Source organism: Corvus brachyrhynchos, unplaced genomic scaffold, assembly GCF_000691975.1.
Source record: "Corvus brachyrhynchos isolate BGI_N302 unplaced genomic scaffold, ASM69197v1 scaffold229, whole genome shotgun sequence".
Lineage (NCBI taxonomy): Eukaryota > Metazoa > Chordata > Aves > Passeriformes > Corvidae > Corvus > Corvus brachyrhynchos.
Window position 1 is genome coordinate 5,423,117 of NW_008240042.1, and position 15,630 is coordinate 5,438,746.

At 42.1% G+C, this 15,630-nt stretch overlaps 1 protein-coding gene across 23 annotated transcripts in view; it reads left to right on the forward strand.

The window, feature by feature from the left end:
• The window catches only part of ADGRL3 (adhesion G protein-coupled receptor L3), a 495,252-nt gene that overhangs the window by 226,253 nt on the left and 253,369 nt on the right, over positions 1-15,630 (forward strand). For 22 of the 23 annotated variants that reach the window (XM_017744223.1, XM_017744226.1, XM_017744204.1 and 19 more), the window contains 2 exons: positions 3,594-3,614; positions 4,348-4,561. In XM_017744223.1, the coding sequence (XP_017599712.1) occupies positions 3,594-3,614; positions 4,348-4,561 (235 nt within the window). The remainder of the gene's footprint in view (positions 1-3,593; positions 3,615-4,347; positions 4,562-15,630) is intronic. The other variant, XM_017744211.1, reaches the window with a different exon arrangement.

Genomic DNA, 15,630 nt, shown 5'->3' on the forward strand with positions numbered 1-15,630 from the left:
TGCACTTGGGAACAGTAAGTCAGATATTTAGCTGGGCAGACCAAATCGTATACAGAGCTTGTGAAAATAATTATCTCTACAATTCCAGCTTTTGTTTCACAGCCCTTAAATATGCACTGAAATTTCACTCTGAAAATTCTGAGCCAGAACATGATTTTGCTGGGAAAATTGCATATAAAACCTGATTGAAAGCATCAACCCGCACTTTTCTTTTGAAAGTACATCTACTACCATCATGCCTCTAAATGTAACCGAGCTCAACAAGTCTCTAGCAGCCAAGGAGGCACATAATTTAAAGGCTATTTCGGCATTTGATTAAGCACACAGTGATAACTACAAGCCCATGCCCTGCAGGCATGACAAGAGGCAATTATGTTCTGAGGTCAAAAGCGAGGGGGAGAAAAAGCACAAGATTTTGATGACTTACTTAATTTTCCAGCTCCTGAAATTAGCAGAGACAAAGGAGTTCTAAATCGCCCAGATAAAATCCTGTCATTATCTGTTGCCTTTTCACCCTCTGCTCTCACTTTGCCCTGCAGAAGCTCAGAAGGATTATTTTCCACCAAATGGCTCTACTTAAAAAACTCGAGCTGGCACACATTTAAACGTTAAAGAATTTGAAAAACACTCTTTTAAAGTTCTGTATTTAGATGGCTGTCTGCACATAGAATCCTGGAAAAAGACACCTGTTTTTCAAAGTAGTGAGCAGCCATCAGCTCCTCTTGACTTCAAGCCAACAATTAGGTCACTTACTTAGGAGATTAAATAAGGAGCTCAATGAGAGACTGCGAAGATAGGGAGCTGCTCAAAGAGAGAAGTGTATTAATGAATTAATACAGTCGTGCTGTGTATTTCACAGATGGGCTTTGATGTATCTTGTTTCACAGCAAAAAGCAAAACATCTTTGCTCCTTACAGGAAAGCCAGTAAAAATGATTAAGTAAGATTATCATATAGGGACACAACAACAAAAAATGTGTTTACAAGGAGATAAACAGCCAGGCTCTAATCTCCCTACGGAGTATTTACTGCAGATACTGGAGTAGAAAAAAAACGCCATGCAGAGCGAGTGATTTGGTGGACAATGGCAGGATGGAAAACATGTGCTTATTGCTTTAGGAGAAAGCATGATAGGAGATCATGCTGTATTACAGTATTCAGCTGCTTCTAGTTTTTCCAGGGTGTTAAATTTTTTATGCTTTTTATCCAGAAAATAAATGTAAATGTTGACTCCATGATACCACACGGAGGTGTCTGTAAGTGAAAGCTGTCCTCCTTACAGCAAGTGAAAGGCAATATAGTGAATTCCAGGAAGTTTAAAGCCAAATCTAGAAATGTTTGCATCTGTCCAGAGATTATTTCCTGGAGAGTAAAACATGAGCTGTTATTTTGGGGAAGGGGTGTTCAGCTTGGGTTTGGGGTGTTTTGGGGGCGTCCTTGGAACTGATATTCATGCAATTTTAGTAGATCAATGCTGTAAAGTCTCATGTACAGGAGACACACTCATGATAGTAGAAATGTGTTCTCACTAGAGGTAGGGAATTATCTTTAATGGTTTTGTAACTTGCTGTTAGCAATTCTTAATGTCTTATTTCCAGCATAACACGAGAGTTATTGTTAGCTGCTTTTGTACAGTATTGCTGTTTGACAAATACACCAGGTTTGTATGAGTGAATTCTCAGGCATTTAATTTTTGTGATTTTAAGCAGGGTTCTCCTCAGCCCTCACGTGTTTGAAGTCTTTCTTTGATATAGAATAGTTACTGGAAAAAAAGAAAAAAGGAATTAAGAGCAAAAAGATACCTTCTGAATCATGCAGGTCAGAAGTTTTGTACTCTGTAGAGGGAACTGTAAAAAGTGAAGTAGTATTAGCAACTCACTTTGCCCTTTGTATAGCCTACATTAACCTTCCAGAGAAAAAGATCCAGATTGCCCAAGGACTGGGCCAAACCATAGCTCCAAACAGCTAATATTGCCTGTAAACCTCATTTTGTCATTTTTTTGGCAGTTAGCAGGAGTCATCTAAGCACATGGCAGGAGGAGGGAGGGCCCTTGGCCTCAGCATTCTGCCAAAAGCTGCTAGAAACCTTCTGCCTCCCATGTCACCAATCTGCTCAGGTTTAGCACAGAACAGGCTTGAGAGGAGAGCTCACCACAGCTCTTTTCCAAAATCAGAATCCTGGCATCAGAAGTTTTTTGGTCAGCACTGGCCTTCTGCCGTAAAGTCCGGTGTTTCACAGAGCAGGGCCTTCTGCAGGCTTCTGTGGACAGATCCCTGTGAGCAAACTTAGTACCTCTTGAAGCTGTTTGTAGGGCAGGCTAAAATTGCCAGGCTCTGCTGACTCTGCCTTTCTGGCTGGCTTCTCTCTTCTATCAAATGCCGTCTCTAACATTGTCCCATCCTTCCTCCATTCGCCTTGTTGACCAGTGGCATCAAGCCAAGGGTAAGAATGAGGCAGTGCATCTTAGAGGTTCATGCTTGTCCTCCTCATTTTCCTCCTCCTGTAACAGAAGTTGGTGGCAGTGAGAATTTAATGCATTACACAAATATATGGTGCAATACGAGCCCAGGGCAAAAACATTTCTCCCATCTCAGGGAAGGAGGACATCTCAAGTGATCTAAACCCTAAAGCTGTGCTAATTGTGCAAGCTATTATTCAAGAATAAGTACATGTCTGTCTTGGGAGTTTGGCAATTAGTCCAGAACTCTGGCACATCAGTGAGGGTCTGATATTAAAGTAATCCCTGCAGATTTACAGAAATGGGAATCTGAGAATCTGTCCAGTGATACACAAATGAGACAACTGACAATAATAGAAAGCTTCATGGAAGTCAATGTGTTGGATTGCTGCCTGACAGACAGAGCAGCCTTGATACAGTTAAAAGGGTTTTCCGAGAAACATCAATATATTCTTATTTTCCATAAGCCAACTTGGTGTGCATGTACCACGGGGAAGTTTTACAGAACAAACGAGCAGAACATTGGATGGGATTTTTGGTTCAGGGAGAGGGTATTTTGGTGTTTTTATAATGGGGCCAGGAGGAAGGGGAGTTGTTGAAAGATGCCTGGTGTCAGATGGGCCATGGATCTACTGGCGGGTTAAACCTCTATCACCGTCACACAGAGACAGGCTTGGGTTGTGCATTGAGTTTTGTGGTTGGAAGTGTACAAATTTAGCTGGGAGGGCACATCATGCCTGTATCTGGAAACCTTTTTGGTGCGGGTGAGTTTTCATTCTCGTGGAATAAAGCGGGAAAGGAGCTGGCTTTTATTTCAGCTTGTGACTGGTGTGCTAGGCTGGGAAACAAGTATTTGGTTCCCAGCATCACCATGGATTTCCCGTGAGATCTTCTGGAAGCTGCAAAACCCTTCTGCAGCTGAGTTGAGAAAGACAATGTGTAGCTACTTCATATGGATGTTTGGGGATTAATATATTCATGTTCATCAAGCTGTTTAAGATCTTTGGATCAAAGAAGCTGTAAAGATGGGAAATACAATTGCTTGTTGTCAAGTGACATTGTTTACTAATATTGTAGGGCTGTGTTTTCAAGGCATCTCAAAGTGTGTTTCTTTTTTTTCTTTTGCAAACTGTAGCCTGGATTTCTTTTAAAACAGGTAAGATTTCTGAGAGCTCTTTAATTTCACAAGTATTTGCCAGCTATTTGACCATCTAGGCAGATCCAACTCAAAGCTAAGACTGAACTTAAGTCATCTGGTGTCCCATAAATTGGCCTTTCCATGGAAAGTATCACTGCAGGGCCCAAACTTTGGGACGGTTGCCAGAACCTGCAGGCCATCCGCTGGCATGCTGCAGGCTACAGCAAAAGCCATTAGGGTCACATTTTCTAAGGGCTAAGAAAAGGACCAGGAGCAATACAGATGTTATTACATCTGCTGTAGGACAGGTGCAATCTTGCTGAGCAGGTGGGATCCTGGTGCTTGGATTGCTTGTTGTCATAAAATTTCCCTTGCCTGTTCAAGTACAACACAGGACTGTAATTTTATGTATCAAAGCCAGCTAGTTTTGCCCCTGGTAAGTAGAACTAATAACAGTGCCATAGTTGCTATTTACCTGTTTCAGTAAGGGATTTCTAAAGCCCTATATAAAAGGGATCTTGAGCTTGTTTCTGAGATGAGAAAATGAGGTCACTGAGTGGAGAAGTGATTTCTCTGGGCAGCCAGCAAGCCAGCGACCGGACCCCGTTTCTACAGACCTTATCTCAATGGTACCGAAACTATCTCAGCACAGCATATGGGTAAAACCTGCTGCTTAACGTCATTCCGCTTTTAATTTTAGCCTCAGTGTGGAAAGTCAGTGTTGACTGTGTTTCTGTGTTAATCCTTGCAGCTTTCAGCCGTGCCCCAGTGCCCATGGCTGTGGTCCGAAGGGAGCTGTCCTGCGAGAGTTACCCCATCGAGCTGCGCTGCCCGGGAACAGATGTTATCATGATCGAAAGTGCCAACTATGGCAGGACCGATGATAAGATCTGTGACTCTGATCCTGCTCAGATGGAGAATATCCGCTGTTATCTGCCAGATGCCTATAAGATTATGACTCAAAGGTATAGTATTTAATATTCTTTGTTTGCTGACTGTTGGTTTTTTAATCCGGAGCGTACACACCAGTTTGTGTGTGTGTTTGCATGAGAAAATGCAGGTACTTAGTCTGGATGTATGTGCACAGAATTACAGCTATCATTGCTAAACTCTGGGTTTAACCGAGTTGGTTTAGCATCATGCAATGCAAATAACGCTTCCTCTAAGTACTGCTCATCAGTCATCTTGATTTTCACTGCATCCCAATTTTCCTTCTGAATTTCCTAAATATCAAGGCTCTTAATGAATGTAGAAGTGAAATCTTTCTCAAAATGCGTATTTACTCCTTTTTGTGCTGTGTTCAAACAGAAGGCCAGTAATCTCCTTCGAACAATTAATATTTTGTGTTCAGAATAACATTTACAGTTTTCAAAACACAAAGAAGTGTCTGCACCCTTCCTTGTGTTGCCAGGCTTAGTTTTAGGGAGGATCTGAATTTCCAGTTGAGCGTTGGTATTCTCATTGATGAATTGCTAAATTTCTGTATAATAACTGTAGCTGTGAAGCGTGGCTGCTGCATTTGGAAATGGTAGCTGAGATACAGTTATACATGTAGACAGACTCCTGTCGGGCTTGCAGAGCCAGGGCCTAACAGTTTATTCTAACCCAGAGGTATCTTGGTTATGAAAAGCCTTTTAAATGTTGCTGAATTCTTAAGGATATTTTCTGGTACAAGTGGTGTTGTGGGAAGGATGCATAAGTCACAGCTCTTGATGTGTAATTGAATTCAGTAATACATTCCTAATACATGAATAATTATTTAGTGCATTTGACTGTTAATTAGTAATAGAGATTAGTATTTCAAGGTATTAATAATGGCACTGGCATAGGCAAAGTGTTGCTAATTGATGTCATGACAACAGTATTTGGGTCCTAACAGTGACCTTATGGCTTAAAGCAGTGCAGGGTTTTAATGGAGTATCTTGCTGTCGTTTGCTGTGAAGTGCTTTGTGCTAAAATAGACTGGTGTGAGCAACATGAGTTTCATCTGTGTTTCACAGGCTAACTGCTTTTTTTGACTTCCCTTTAGAACTGCTCCATGTTGAGTATTTAGGTCTCAAAATGTTGAGAGGTCTTGTGAAAAATGTCCCAATTGCTGCATATGGCTCCTCTAAGACAATTCTTTAAGCTGGACCCCCTCACGTAGCTGGTTGAAGTCTTGTTTATAGGGTTATGCCAGCTACATTTTCAGGAGAAGTGGGAAGGGTAACAACGTGCCATCAGCCAGTCCCTTGGATTTGGTGTGGTTTTAGTGGAATTACTGTAATTCTCCTGTTCAGGTTGGTAGTGGCTTCAAGCAGAAACCCTTAATCCTCTGCATATTGGCAGAATAAAACCATGTCATCCCCTTTGTGGGCTGTTAGAGAGCACAAAGTTTTAATAGTTTTATATATATATGTAATAGTCCTCCAGGCAGCAGCTCCAGAGCCAAATGCAGAGCTCTGCAACCTTCTAGTCCATCCCTACGTGAAGCAAGTCTGCAATAACATTGGCGCTTGGGTCAAGGAGGGCACATAATCATCTTCTGTGACCATGGGACTGCATGGGAAACTTTGGGTGATTACTCACCTCCAGGTATCATCAGTGTAGGCTCAAATGGAGTTAGCAGGGAAGCTCATCTCTGGGGCAAAGTACCTCTGTTTTTTCATTTGGGCAGAAAGTGGTGCTGAAAAGGATGGACACTGAAGGGGGGAAAAGGCGTGCAGTCCTGTTATTGGGTACTACTGAGTTTCTTGAAAATAAATATAGTCTGATGTTAAAAGAAAGGTAAAAAAGGGAATAATATTCTACTTTGCATTTTTGTCAGTCTAATTTCTTTTTTAAAATCTCCATTAATTCAAAGAGTTGAAACAATTTAAAAATAAAGCCATTAAAATGAAATATGTTCTTAAGATGCAAGCCAGTCTGTCAGCTCACAGCTCCAAGTACGCTTTATAGCTCAGCCTCTGAAAAAAGTAGTTTAAAAGGAAAATTGTGACAGCCTAGTAGTTGTGGCACTAACTATGGCATGTTCTTCTGAAAGCCTCTACCTGCAAAATTAATCAATTTAGCAGTATTTGGGTGGGTTTGCAGATTAATGCAGGCTCTAACACCGTGAGCTTGTCTTTGCTAACGCTGCAGGGTGGGGGAGCAGCTACTGGGAACTAGAAGATTGTCATGACAGTGTAACCTGCATGGTAATTGAAGCTGTCTGTGTATGGAAAGAAAAGTGGTATGTGCAGTGTGTGCTTATTATGCATTGATTAATTATTGTATTCATAAATACACAGTCCCCTTGTAGGCTCTATAATAAGTTGTGTAACTACTGGCAGATTTTAATCAGCAACACTGCTCAGCCGACTCGGATGCATTCCGGCGTGGTTGTGGGAAGGGGAGAGAGGGAAAGATGGGAAGGAAAGTGTGTGTGAGACAGAGGTGGTGCTAGTATGTGAGCTGAGGCTGTGAGTGAGCAGATTTATAGTAGGTATTAGTGATTGGTCCCCCAGCCCACCCCCACCAAAAAAAAACCCCAAAAACCCAACAGCCTGAGCTAACATGTTCCTTTCTTCTGTATGCTTATATAAATTAATTTTTGCAGACGACTATGTGAAGTTATTTTGAAAGGGAAAGGCATAAATCTTACGGTGTGTTTGTGGAGCCCCCTAAGCAGAGGGAACACAAGGAGCTCTTGCTGAAAGTATTGCCCTGAAACTCTCTACAATCTTGAGAGTATTGTTGAAGTAAAGGACATTTAAACAGCTTGTAGGGAGCTATTTTATAGGATGTTAAATCTCTGAGGCCTTTATTTTTTTTTTTTTATTTTGCCAGCCCCTCCTTCAAACATCCAAGCAGCTGCTGCCCGTAACAGCTCAGACAGTGTGCTTTATGAACTGAAGTTTTTCCTGTCGTGATTAGAAAAAAATGTATTTCGTAGCATGTTTGCTTTGGAGAAGCATCTTTTCAAGGGCTGTAACACGTAATTAAATTCTAACCATGCCCGTTGTAAACTGTGTGCACCGTACCATGGGAGACTTTGCTATGTCCTCCCTTGAGCGACTGTGCCACAAAATTAACATATCATCCATTCCAACAGCCAGAGTTCTCTGCGAACAATAGGGAAAAGCAGCCTCCTATTCCCGTAAGAGTTGTCTTTGTTTTTATAGTGTTAACACAGTTTAGTATATTAAAAACACCCTAAAGAAAAAGGAAAAAAAATAACTTTTGGTGTGCTCTCTTGAATTTCCTGTGGATGCTTCCCACCAAGGAAGCATCCTGGGTTGAAAGCGAGGGAAGGAAGAAGAGGAGTGGATCAGGTTTTTGCATGTGTGTTCACAGAACTTTGTGCTGTCACTACCACCTTCGTATTTAACTTTGTAGTTCAGAACATTCTGTTCCGTAGGCTTTAACCTCACATGTTAAAAAGGGTGGGGAGGAGAGGGAAGTCCAGGTAGGAACAGTAGGAAGTACCTGACATGTAGGTACACATACACAGAACAATTGTAATTTTTGCCCTAAAGGCAAGAGCAAGGCTTTCCTTTTGCTTTTCGGATCCTCGTCTACCCCAACCATTGTCTGCTACTCTTAATCTGGAGGAAGGAAAGGAGGGATGGAATAATGAGGCAAAATGACAAAACCAGCAGGCAGAGCAGAAGAGACAGGAGAGAAGTGTTCACAGGTCTCAGCAGTTGTTCTCAAGATCAAAGCAAAATTCTTTCCGCCCTAGAAGATGCGGACGGCTCTTGCTGGGGAACTGATCCCTCTCAACAACTCGGAGAGCTCAGTTTGCAAAGTAGGCAGCATTTGCCTTTTGCTAGAGCAGAGCCATGCAGAGCTCTTGTATGCTGCTCTTACCACTTCTGGCTTGGGGATGAGGGCTGCTGAAATCTGCTCAGCTATCTCCTCTCTTCTCCCCTGAAGGGAGGCACAGCTGGGAGGTACTAGATGTCCTGCTGGGCCTGCAGTAGCTTAGCTGAGCTAATTTCCTTTAGGTTTGAATCTGATCTGCATGGCTTGTCCCTGTGGTTTCAGTGTTGACATCATTGATGAAGCTTGCAGGTCAAGACTTAAAAAAAAAAAAAATTAGAAAAAGCGCAAGACTGCAGGAATGTAAGGCTGTGGTCAGCTGCTCCCAGATTTCCCTTTAGTTTCATCAGAGGGCCTAATCCTTTTATGTGAGAAGGGGCACTCAGAACTCTCTTGGTAGTTGGAAGGATGGTAGCAGGCACTTTGCACAGCATAGGGGAGAATAAATAAATTGAATGAAGCAGCTTGCATTACACTGCAAAGATTTTTCATCTTCTGAAGGGCTGTGTTTTGCTAATGTTTTTGGTTGATGACCTGAAAAATGCAGGAGTCTGAAATGAGTGCCATTATTATTGTAATAATATTGCATCTCATGGTGTGCTGTTATTGATGTTATCAGCTCCTGTGATTTTCAAGACACTTTTCAAATGTCAGTGATCTGCACTTGCATTGGGAAATAAAGAGGCAGGATTACCTGTATTTTACAGATAGGATAATTCACGTTAATCATTCATAAAATGGCCACTGGTTTTGAGCATACTAGTTTTGGGATGTTCTTGTAGAGTCTTTTATATTAAATAGCTTGTTGCAGTGCATGTGGGAAGGTGCAGAGGACAAGGAGAGCTGCAGACCTGGAGGTTCTGTAATGACAAGGCCATCAGCAGGACTGAAGGGGACTGCTTCAGCTGAACTGCAGCACAGTTGTGTCAGGCTCTACAAAATTAATGGTGTATTTCTTAGAAAACAGCCCCCTGCTTAGATGCTGTCATCACCTCTGATTCAGATACTGAATGCCCTATTTGGTAGGAACCCCACCACCCTCCTCTGCATCCTGAGCACATTTTGCAAAGCCTGCCAAGATACTACTCATTTTTCTAAATTTGTTACCACACAGATGGCATGAGAAGTACATTTCTGAAGGACTGAGATGCTGCAATGGGAAGCTAGGCTTTCTGGGAAGCAGAAGTCTGGCGCTTTGAGATCTCCACGTGAAAAGCATCAATATGGAAAAATACTAATGTTTCAGTTAAACAGTTTTTGTAACCAGTAGAAATCAATGGGGAATACTGAAGCTCATGTTCCCTGGATTCTGATTTTAAAGGTTAGAAAACAAGCCTCACCACTTGGTTAAACAATCTATTTTCTCACCATGTGGAAAGATTTTTAAATGAAGGGAATTCTGTTAATCTCACCTGAACCTTGACCCTGGGACAAGGGCACATATGCTATATTACTAAGACAGAAAAAAGTCAAAAATAACCAAACACCACCACTAAGTCCTATTGCGGTTTTGTGCATGGGGCTGTTGAATCACTCTAAAATTTGTTGCTACTTCCCAGCCTACACAGTCTTAATTTATCCTACCTCTTCCTTTCCTGAAAATGCTGTCGAAGTAAATTCTTAAAATGACAGCCCCTTGGAATTGCCCTGGTACCCTAGCAAATCAGGGTTTGCCAGCCCAAACATCTCAGCTGATTGCAGCTGCCATGGTAACAGATGAGGAGGAGGCAGTAGCTTCGGAAGGTAATTAGGTTCCAAACCCGTGGAAGACTCTGTGGATCAAAAATAGTGCTTTAGGCCTCCCTGGGTACCAATTGGTAGCTGTGGCCAGCTATAAAATACCACACTTAAAATAAATAAATAATTAGGTGGTTGTATTGTGCCGTGGCTGTTGGGGTTTGGTTGCTGTTAGCATGTGACTCCAGTGCATTGCCATTTGGGAAAATCCCGACTCGAGCTGAGAAAGCAAAGTGCAACCAGCAGCCCCTGTGGCCAAAGAGAAAGGCCTCCTTGATGTGGGCATGCTGGAGGAAGCTGGATGAATTAATCTTTGCTGTTTTTTAAGACCATTTCAGTTTTCCAGGTATTTTGTTTTGTTTCTTTCCAGTTCCCCACCCCACCCTGGCCTTAACTGACAAAGAGAAGACATAGGATAATCTCTTGGGTAAATCATATTTTAAAGTGGCCTCAGAACCTCTGAATACATGACATGCTGAAAACCATGCAGGAAAAATCCAGGTTTATTACTGCATCCATTATTTTACTAGTGTGAAAGTGGCCACCTCTAGCCTGTCAGAGGGAAGCGACTGGCTTGCCCTTGGCAGCCTTTCACACGTAGTTTTTGCCAGTGGGAGAAGACCTATGTGAAACATGCTCCTGTCATCTGTTTTTCTTCTGAACGTTTGAGGCTTGTTGAGAGCAGCAGCTCATTTGTAACATGGGAGAAAGGGTTGAGCAAGGACGGATGTGTTGCTGGCAGCAGTGTCCTGGAACCACAAGAAAGGTGCTCAGGGAAGATGCAGCTTTAGGCTCTTTGGTGGTGTTCTCTGGTTTTGCTGAAACAGGTTTTGTACCATGCAGTCATTATCTCAGGTGCCCAAAGAGCAGAGTTTAAAGCCAGGCATCTGCGTGCTCCCCATGGCACCTCCTGCCCATTACCTAAATTGCTGAAGTGATCAGCATCGAAGATGCTTTTGTTCAGTCTTCCTGCATCTTCCATCCACCTGAATGTGGCAGTCATACAAGGCTGTGGCAGGAATTGGCCGTCAGATGCTTGGTCTTCTTGCCACAAGGCTTAAATCTATGCAAAGCATTGCAAGATAGTCTATAAAGTTTGTTCAGGCCAAGTGGACTTACACTAGCTTAAGGCAACAAAGCAAAAATTTCTTTTGATTAGAAAGATATGTGCACGCTCCTTCTCTGGTTGGTTTTATGGTTAGGTAAAATGTCTGAAGGGCTGTGAGGTGAGATGGCTTTGAAGTGATGCATCTGTATCGCTTTCTTTTGCTTCTGTCTTTCTTCATGTACAAAAGAGCTCAGTTAGTCTGTGCCTGAGGTCGAAATTGGGTTTATACACAGGGGATTGTCTATTCTGTAGGACATTTCAAAGCTTTCATTCAGCACATTTTTGGCTGCATCGTTTGTGGAATCTTTGGAGCTTGAACTCCATATTCTGTTCCAAGACATGTAAAACCAGCACTGGCTTCTACCACACTCTGTGTGTGCATGCCTGGGATTTCTGTGCCTCTCTGCAGGGCTGGAAGCGCTCCCTGCAGAGGCTTTGCAGACACATCACCTTTGCACGCTTGCAATTTGGCATCCACAGCGTGGCTTTGCATTTTGTGTGATCACTGCTGATACCAAATGCAAACAGGCCAAAGATGTCCATTAGACACAAACCATTTGCTTGCCAGCATTGAAAATATGGACTGACGCAGGCAATGTTCCTGGGTGATCAGTTCAATGTGGTCCTTAAATTTGAGTTTTGTTAGTGGGATAAACTGAAGTTTATCTCAACCTCTTTGGGAAGAAGGGGGAAGGAATGACAGTTACTGGAAGCGGTGACCCAAGAACAGGTTTTGATGCCCATTGTAATTCAGGAGAAGGATTTTATGTATCAGTAAGCAGAGTGCATAAGAAATGCCAGGCCACATTTGTGATGTAAAGAAAGGGCAGGGTATGGAATTTGATTAGAGCCATCTTCTATGCATTATGTATAAGATAATACATTGGTGTCAGTTATATAGAGTAGAAGCCTTAATTCAGCTTGAGTCCTGCTGACATCGTAAACTGGGAGACAGGGAGTGGTTTATGGGCAGTAGTGGAGTCTCCAGACTGAATTACGGCCTCAGCATTCAGTCTGTTACCGAGAGCTGCAGTTGGTAGCAGGCTGTATATTACATGCTTTTACCCAGAGTAGGGCTGGTGACAAAGAAGGAAAAAACTTTATCACAGAGACACTGTGAGAAATGGAAGACTGAGTTATGGGGCAAGACAACAACAGAGAACTATAAAACTAATGCAGGAAAAGGAGGAAGGATTTCAAGCTAGCCAGAAGGAAAGATACTAGAATGGGGATAGAGTTTTGCCACACAGTCACCGGTTTGCCCCTGTGCCGAGTCCTGCCTCTCTCAGGGTAGGATGTGGCATCCCATAGTGGGCAGGAACTCTCTCTGCCGCTCCCATGCTTTTTTTGTTTTTGATCCCTTGTAGTTAGAGATGGCCTTTCACCCCAATGCCCAAGATTTTTAATAATTTTTTCTAGATTTTCAGCCATAATTGTAATTGTTCTGTATTTCTGCTGCCTGTATAAATGGTCAAATCCTTTCTGAGTCTCATTTAGTCCCTGGTCATGATGACTTCTAGGAGCTCTTAAGTCCAGCAGGATAATATCTTACTGTGCCAAAAATTAATGTTAGGTCTTAATTTCATTGCCATCCTTCCTCACTGTGGAGACAGAGGCATCCAAGCTACCTTTGCCATTTCTGTTCCTTAGCTTGTATTCATTTGTCATATGGCTTCTAACTTTTCTGTTTTCCAAGGGAGAAGGTGATGTTCTTTCAAATATTTCTTCTTATGGGAGCTGGTATGGATTTTTGTTACAAATGTGTGAAGGTTCTTGTTGTTTTCCCTGAATAGCCTTTGTTTTTAAGCAAACCCAAAAGGACAGAAGAGGAAGAAAAAAAAATTTGTTTGTCATAAATTTGAGAGTTTGAGGTCATTTCTCTCTGTAAAGCCTGCTTCTGCTCTTCCTTTCCCCAACTGGCTTTGAATTGCACAGAATGTCCCATTTGACTCAAGAGTATTACACCCACACAAATACAATTGTGTCCTTCCCCAAAACACCTGCGCTGCTCCTGATAAATTACTGGCTCTCTTGGTTGCTTGGAACAGATTGTTCCACTGCAGTGATTACAGTGGTGCCCAGATAGTACTCATGGAAAGTAAAGTCAGGTCCTTGGTACTAGTAAATCTGTGGAGTAAAACAGAAAAGCGTCCATTAGGTTTGGAGGGAGCAAGGTTAGTTCTGGAAAAAGTTTAGTACTTGTTGCAGGTGTCCAGGGTCTCAGTCAAAAATATTGGAGCATTATAACCTTGTCACAGATGTTGGTGGACTGGAAGTGTGCTCAAGTTGGTATCTCAAGAGATTTTCCCATGAGTCATGGAAAATTTCATGTACAAATGCAGATGAGTAACTGTCACCATTGATGTTTCAGGGAGCAAAAAAGACATCTTTAAAAAAAAACCAAACCTCCCAGTATCAGAAGTGCAGCTTGATGCCCTTTTGAATTACTGGCAAAGTTGCTGACAGCTGAAGACAGGCATCTAATATCCAAGATACCTTAAAAAACCCCAAACCTGTTAATGATACACACACAAAGAATATAGGTCACCTTCAACGCAGTGGATTAGTCAGAGCTCTGGAAAATCAATTTTGTTTGATTGGCTGCACTTGTAGCTAGATGGAAAGAGTTAAAGCCAGGCACTAAACAGTGCAGGGTAATGCCTGTTGTGGTGGGCTGCAGTCCAGAGAACACTTTGGGGCCTGTGTAGCTGTGCATGTGACAAGAGCTGTCTGAAGTCGGCATGGAGGTAGAAACCTTCCAGGAAATCTCCACAGAGAGAGAGAGAGGTCTCTCCTCATTTTTGTGGCCTGGATGGCATCCAGGTGGTAAGAACACCCAGCGATTCATCTCACCATATTCCTGGAAGTCAAGGGGACCTAAGGGCGACTCACCCACCACCTGCTTTGCTGCAAACCACATGGGTTGGTGAGCCAAGCATGGATTGTATCGTAATCACTACTTCTGCCATGTCTATCGATTGTGGGGGGGAAATCTTGTGTACCCAGAGGTGACTGAAGGAAAACTGAAGTGGTAAACACTTGACAATTATTTAAAAACCATAAGTATTTTATAAAATGGAGAGAAAGTGGATGGTGGTTTTGTTGGTTAGTGCTTAAAACACACTTTGTTGCATCAGCTAACAGATTCAATGCCAGCTGACACAGTGTGCCCCAAACCCAAAGATGGTTTTTGTCAGGAAACTTTGGTTTGGAGTAGCAACTTCCTATACATAAAGTATCCTTCAGAATGACCCATGTATTTGTGCTAGTACTGACAAGAGATGAAATAAATTCCTTTATTCCTTTCTCCATAGCTTAAATTTTAAAGGTTTAAAAGCACTTAAAAGCACCCATTGCAGCCAGGAGCCTGACTCCCACTGAACTGGCACGAGTCCTGAGGTCTCAATGTCCAGAAATTTCTTTTCAAAGTGGAAGTTCACTCTTAAATGGCTCTAGTGCCTTTTAATATTTTGCTCATGATCTAATTTGGATCTTAAGTATACCAATTTGGAAACAGCCTGCCTGACATCAAGCTATGAGTTTTTAAACTCGTATGGTTTAATAAGATTAACTTGCTGCAGTTCTGATACAGTCTTCAGTGAAAGCTTATTCAAATTAAGAATCAGTCAGAGGGGAAGTAGCCTCAAGCATAAAGTAGGAGTGAGGTGGTGCCAAAAATTAGGGCTCCGAGAGGCTTTGTTGTCTCAGCCTTTGCTGAGAGCAGAAACCTTTACTGCCAAATTAATGCACTCAGAGGGGAGGGGGAAAAAAGCATAATTAAGAGATTAAAACCCAATATTCCCTTTTTCAGCTGTCATCTTTGGAGATGTACACAGATATGCACCCATAGAAATGGATACATAGTTCAATTTTTTTTATTTTTGAGACTGCAGAATGTGTATTAAAATATGTGGGAACTCTCTTACATGTCTGCTTGAATTATGGAGAATAATTCACAAAGTACAGCAGGGCCACTAAAATGAATGAATAAATAAGTGAGTTTGAGGAGTATACCTGCCAAATCTGTGTTTTGGGGCTCTTCTGCATAAAATAATTAATTCATGTTTTTTAATCATGTTAGTTTCTTCCAGTGTTTCCATGCATTTCAGCAGCAGAGTATCTCCACCATGAATTTAATTTCCTTAGTGTTGGTATGGGAAATCCTGATTGTGTAACCTCTTTTAACCCAAGGTTATATATTAATCCCCTTCCTCCTAGGGGGACACCCTCAAGTTTGGCAGATACTGTGTGATTTCCAAATGTGTACCATATTGATAACATGTATATGGAATCGGGGCCCTTCTGGTTCTGATTTGAATTCTGAGCATGTTGAGCATTTTTTCTTCTTCCGTGAAGAGGAAAATTCTCAGCAGAGTTTCCATGCAAAATTTCATTCCACTGTTTCAG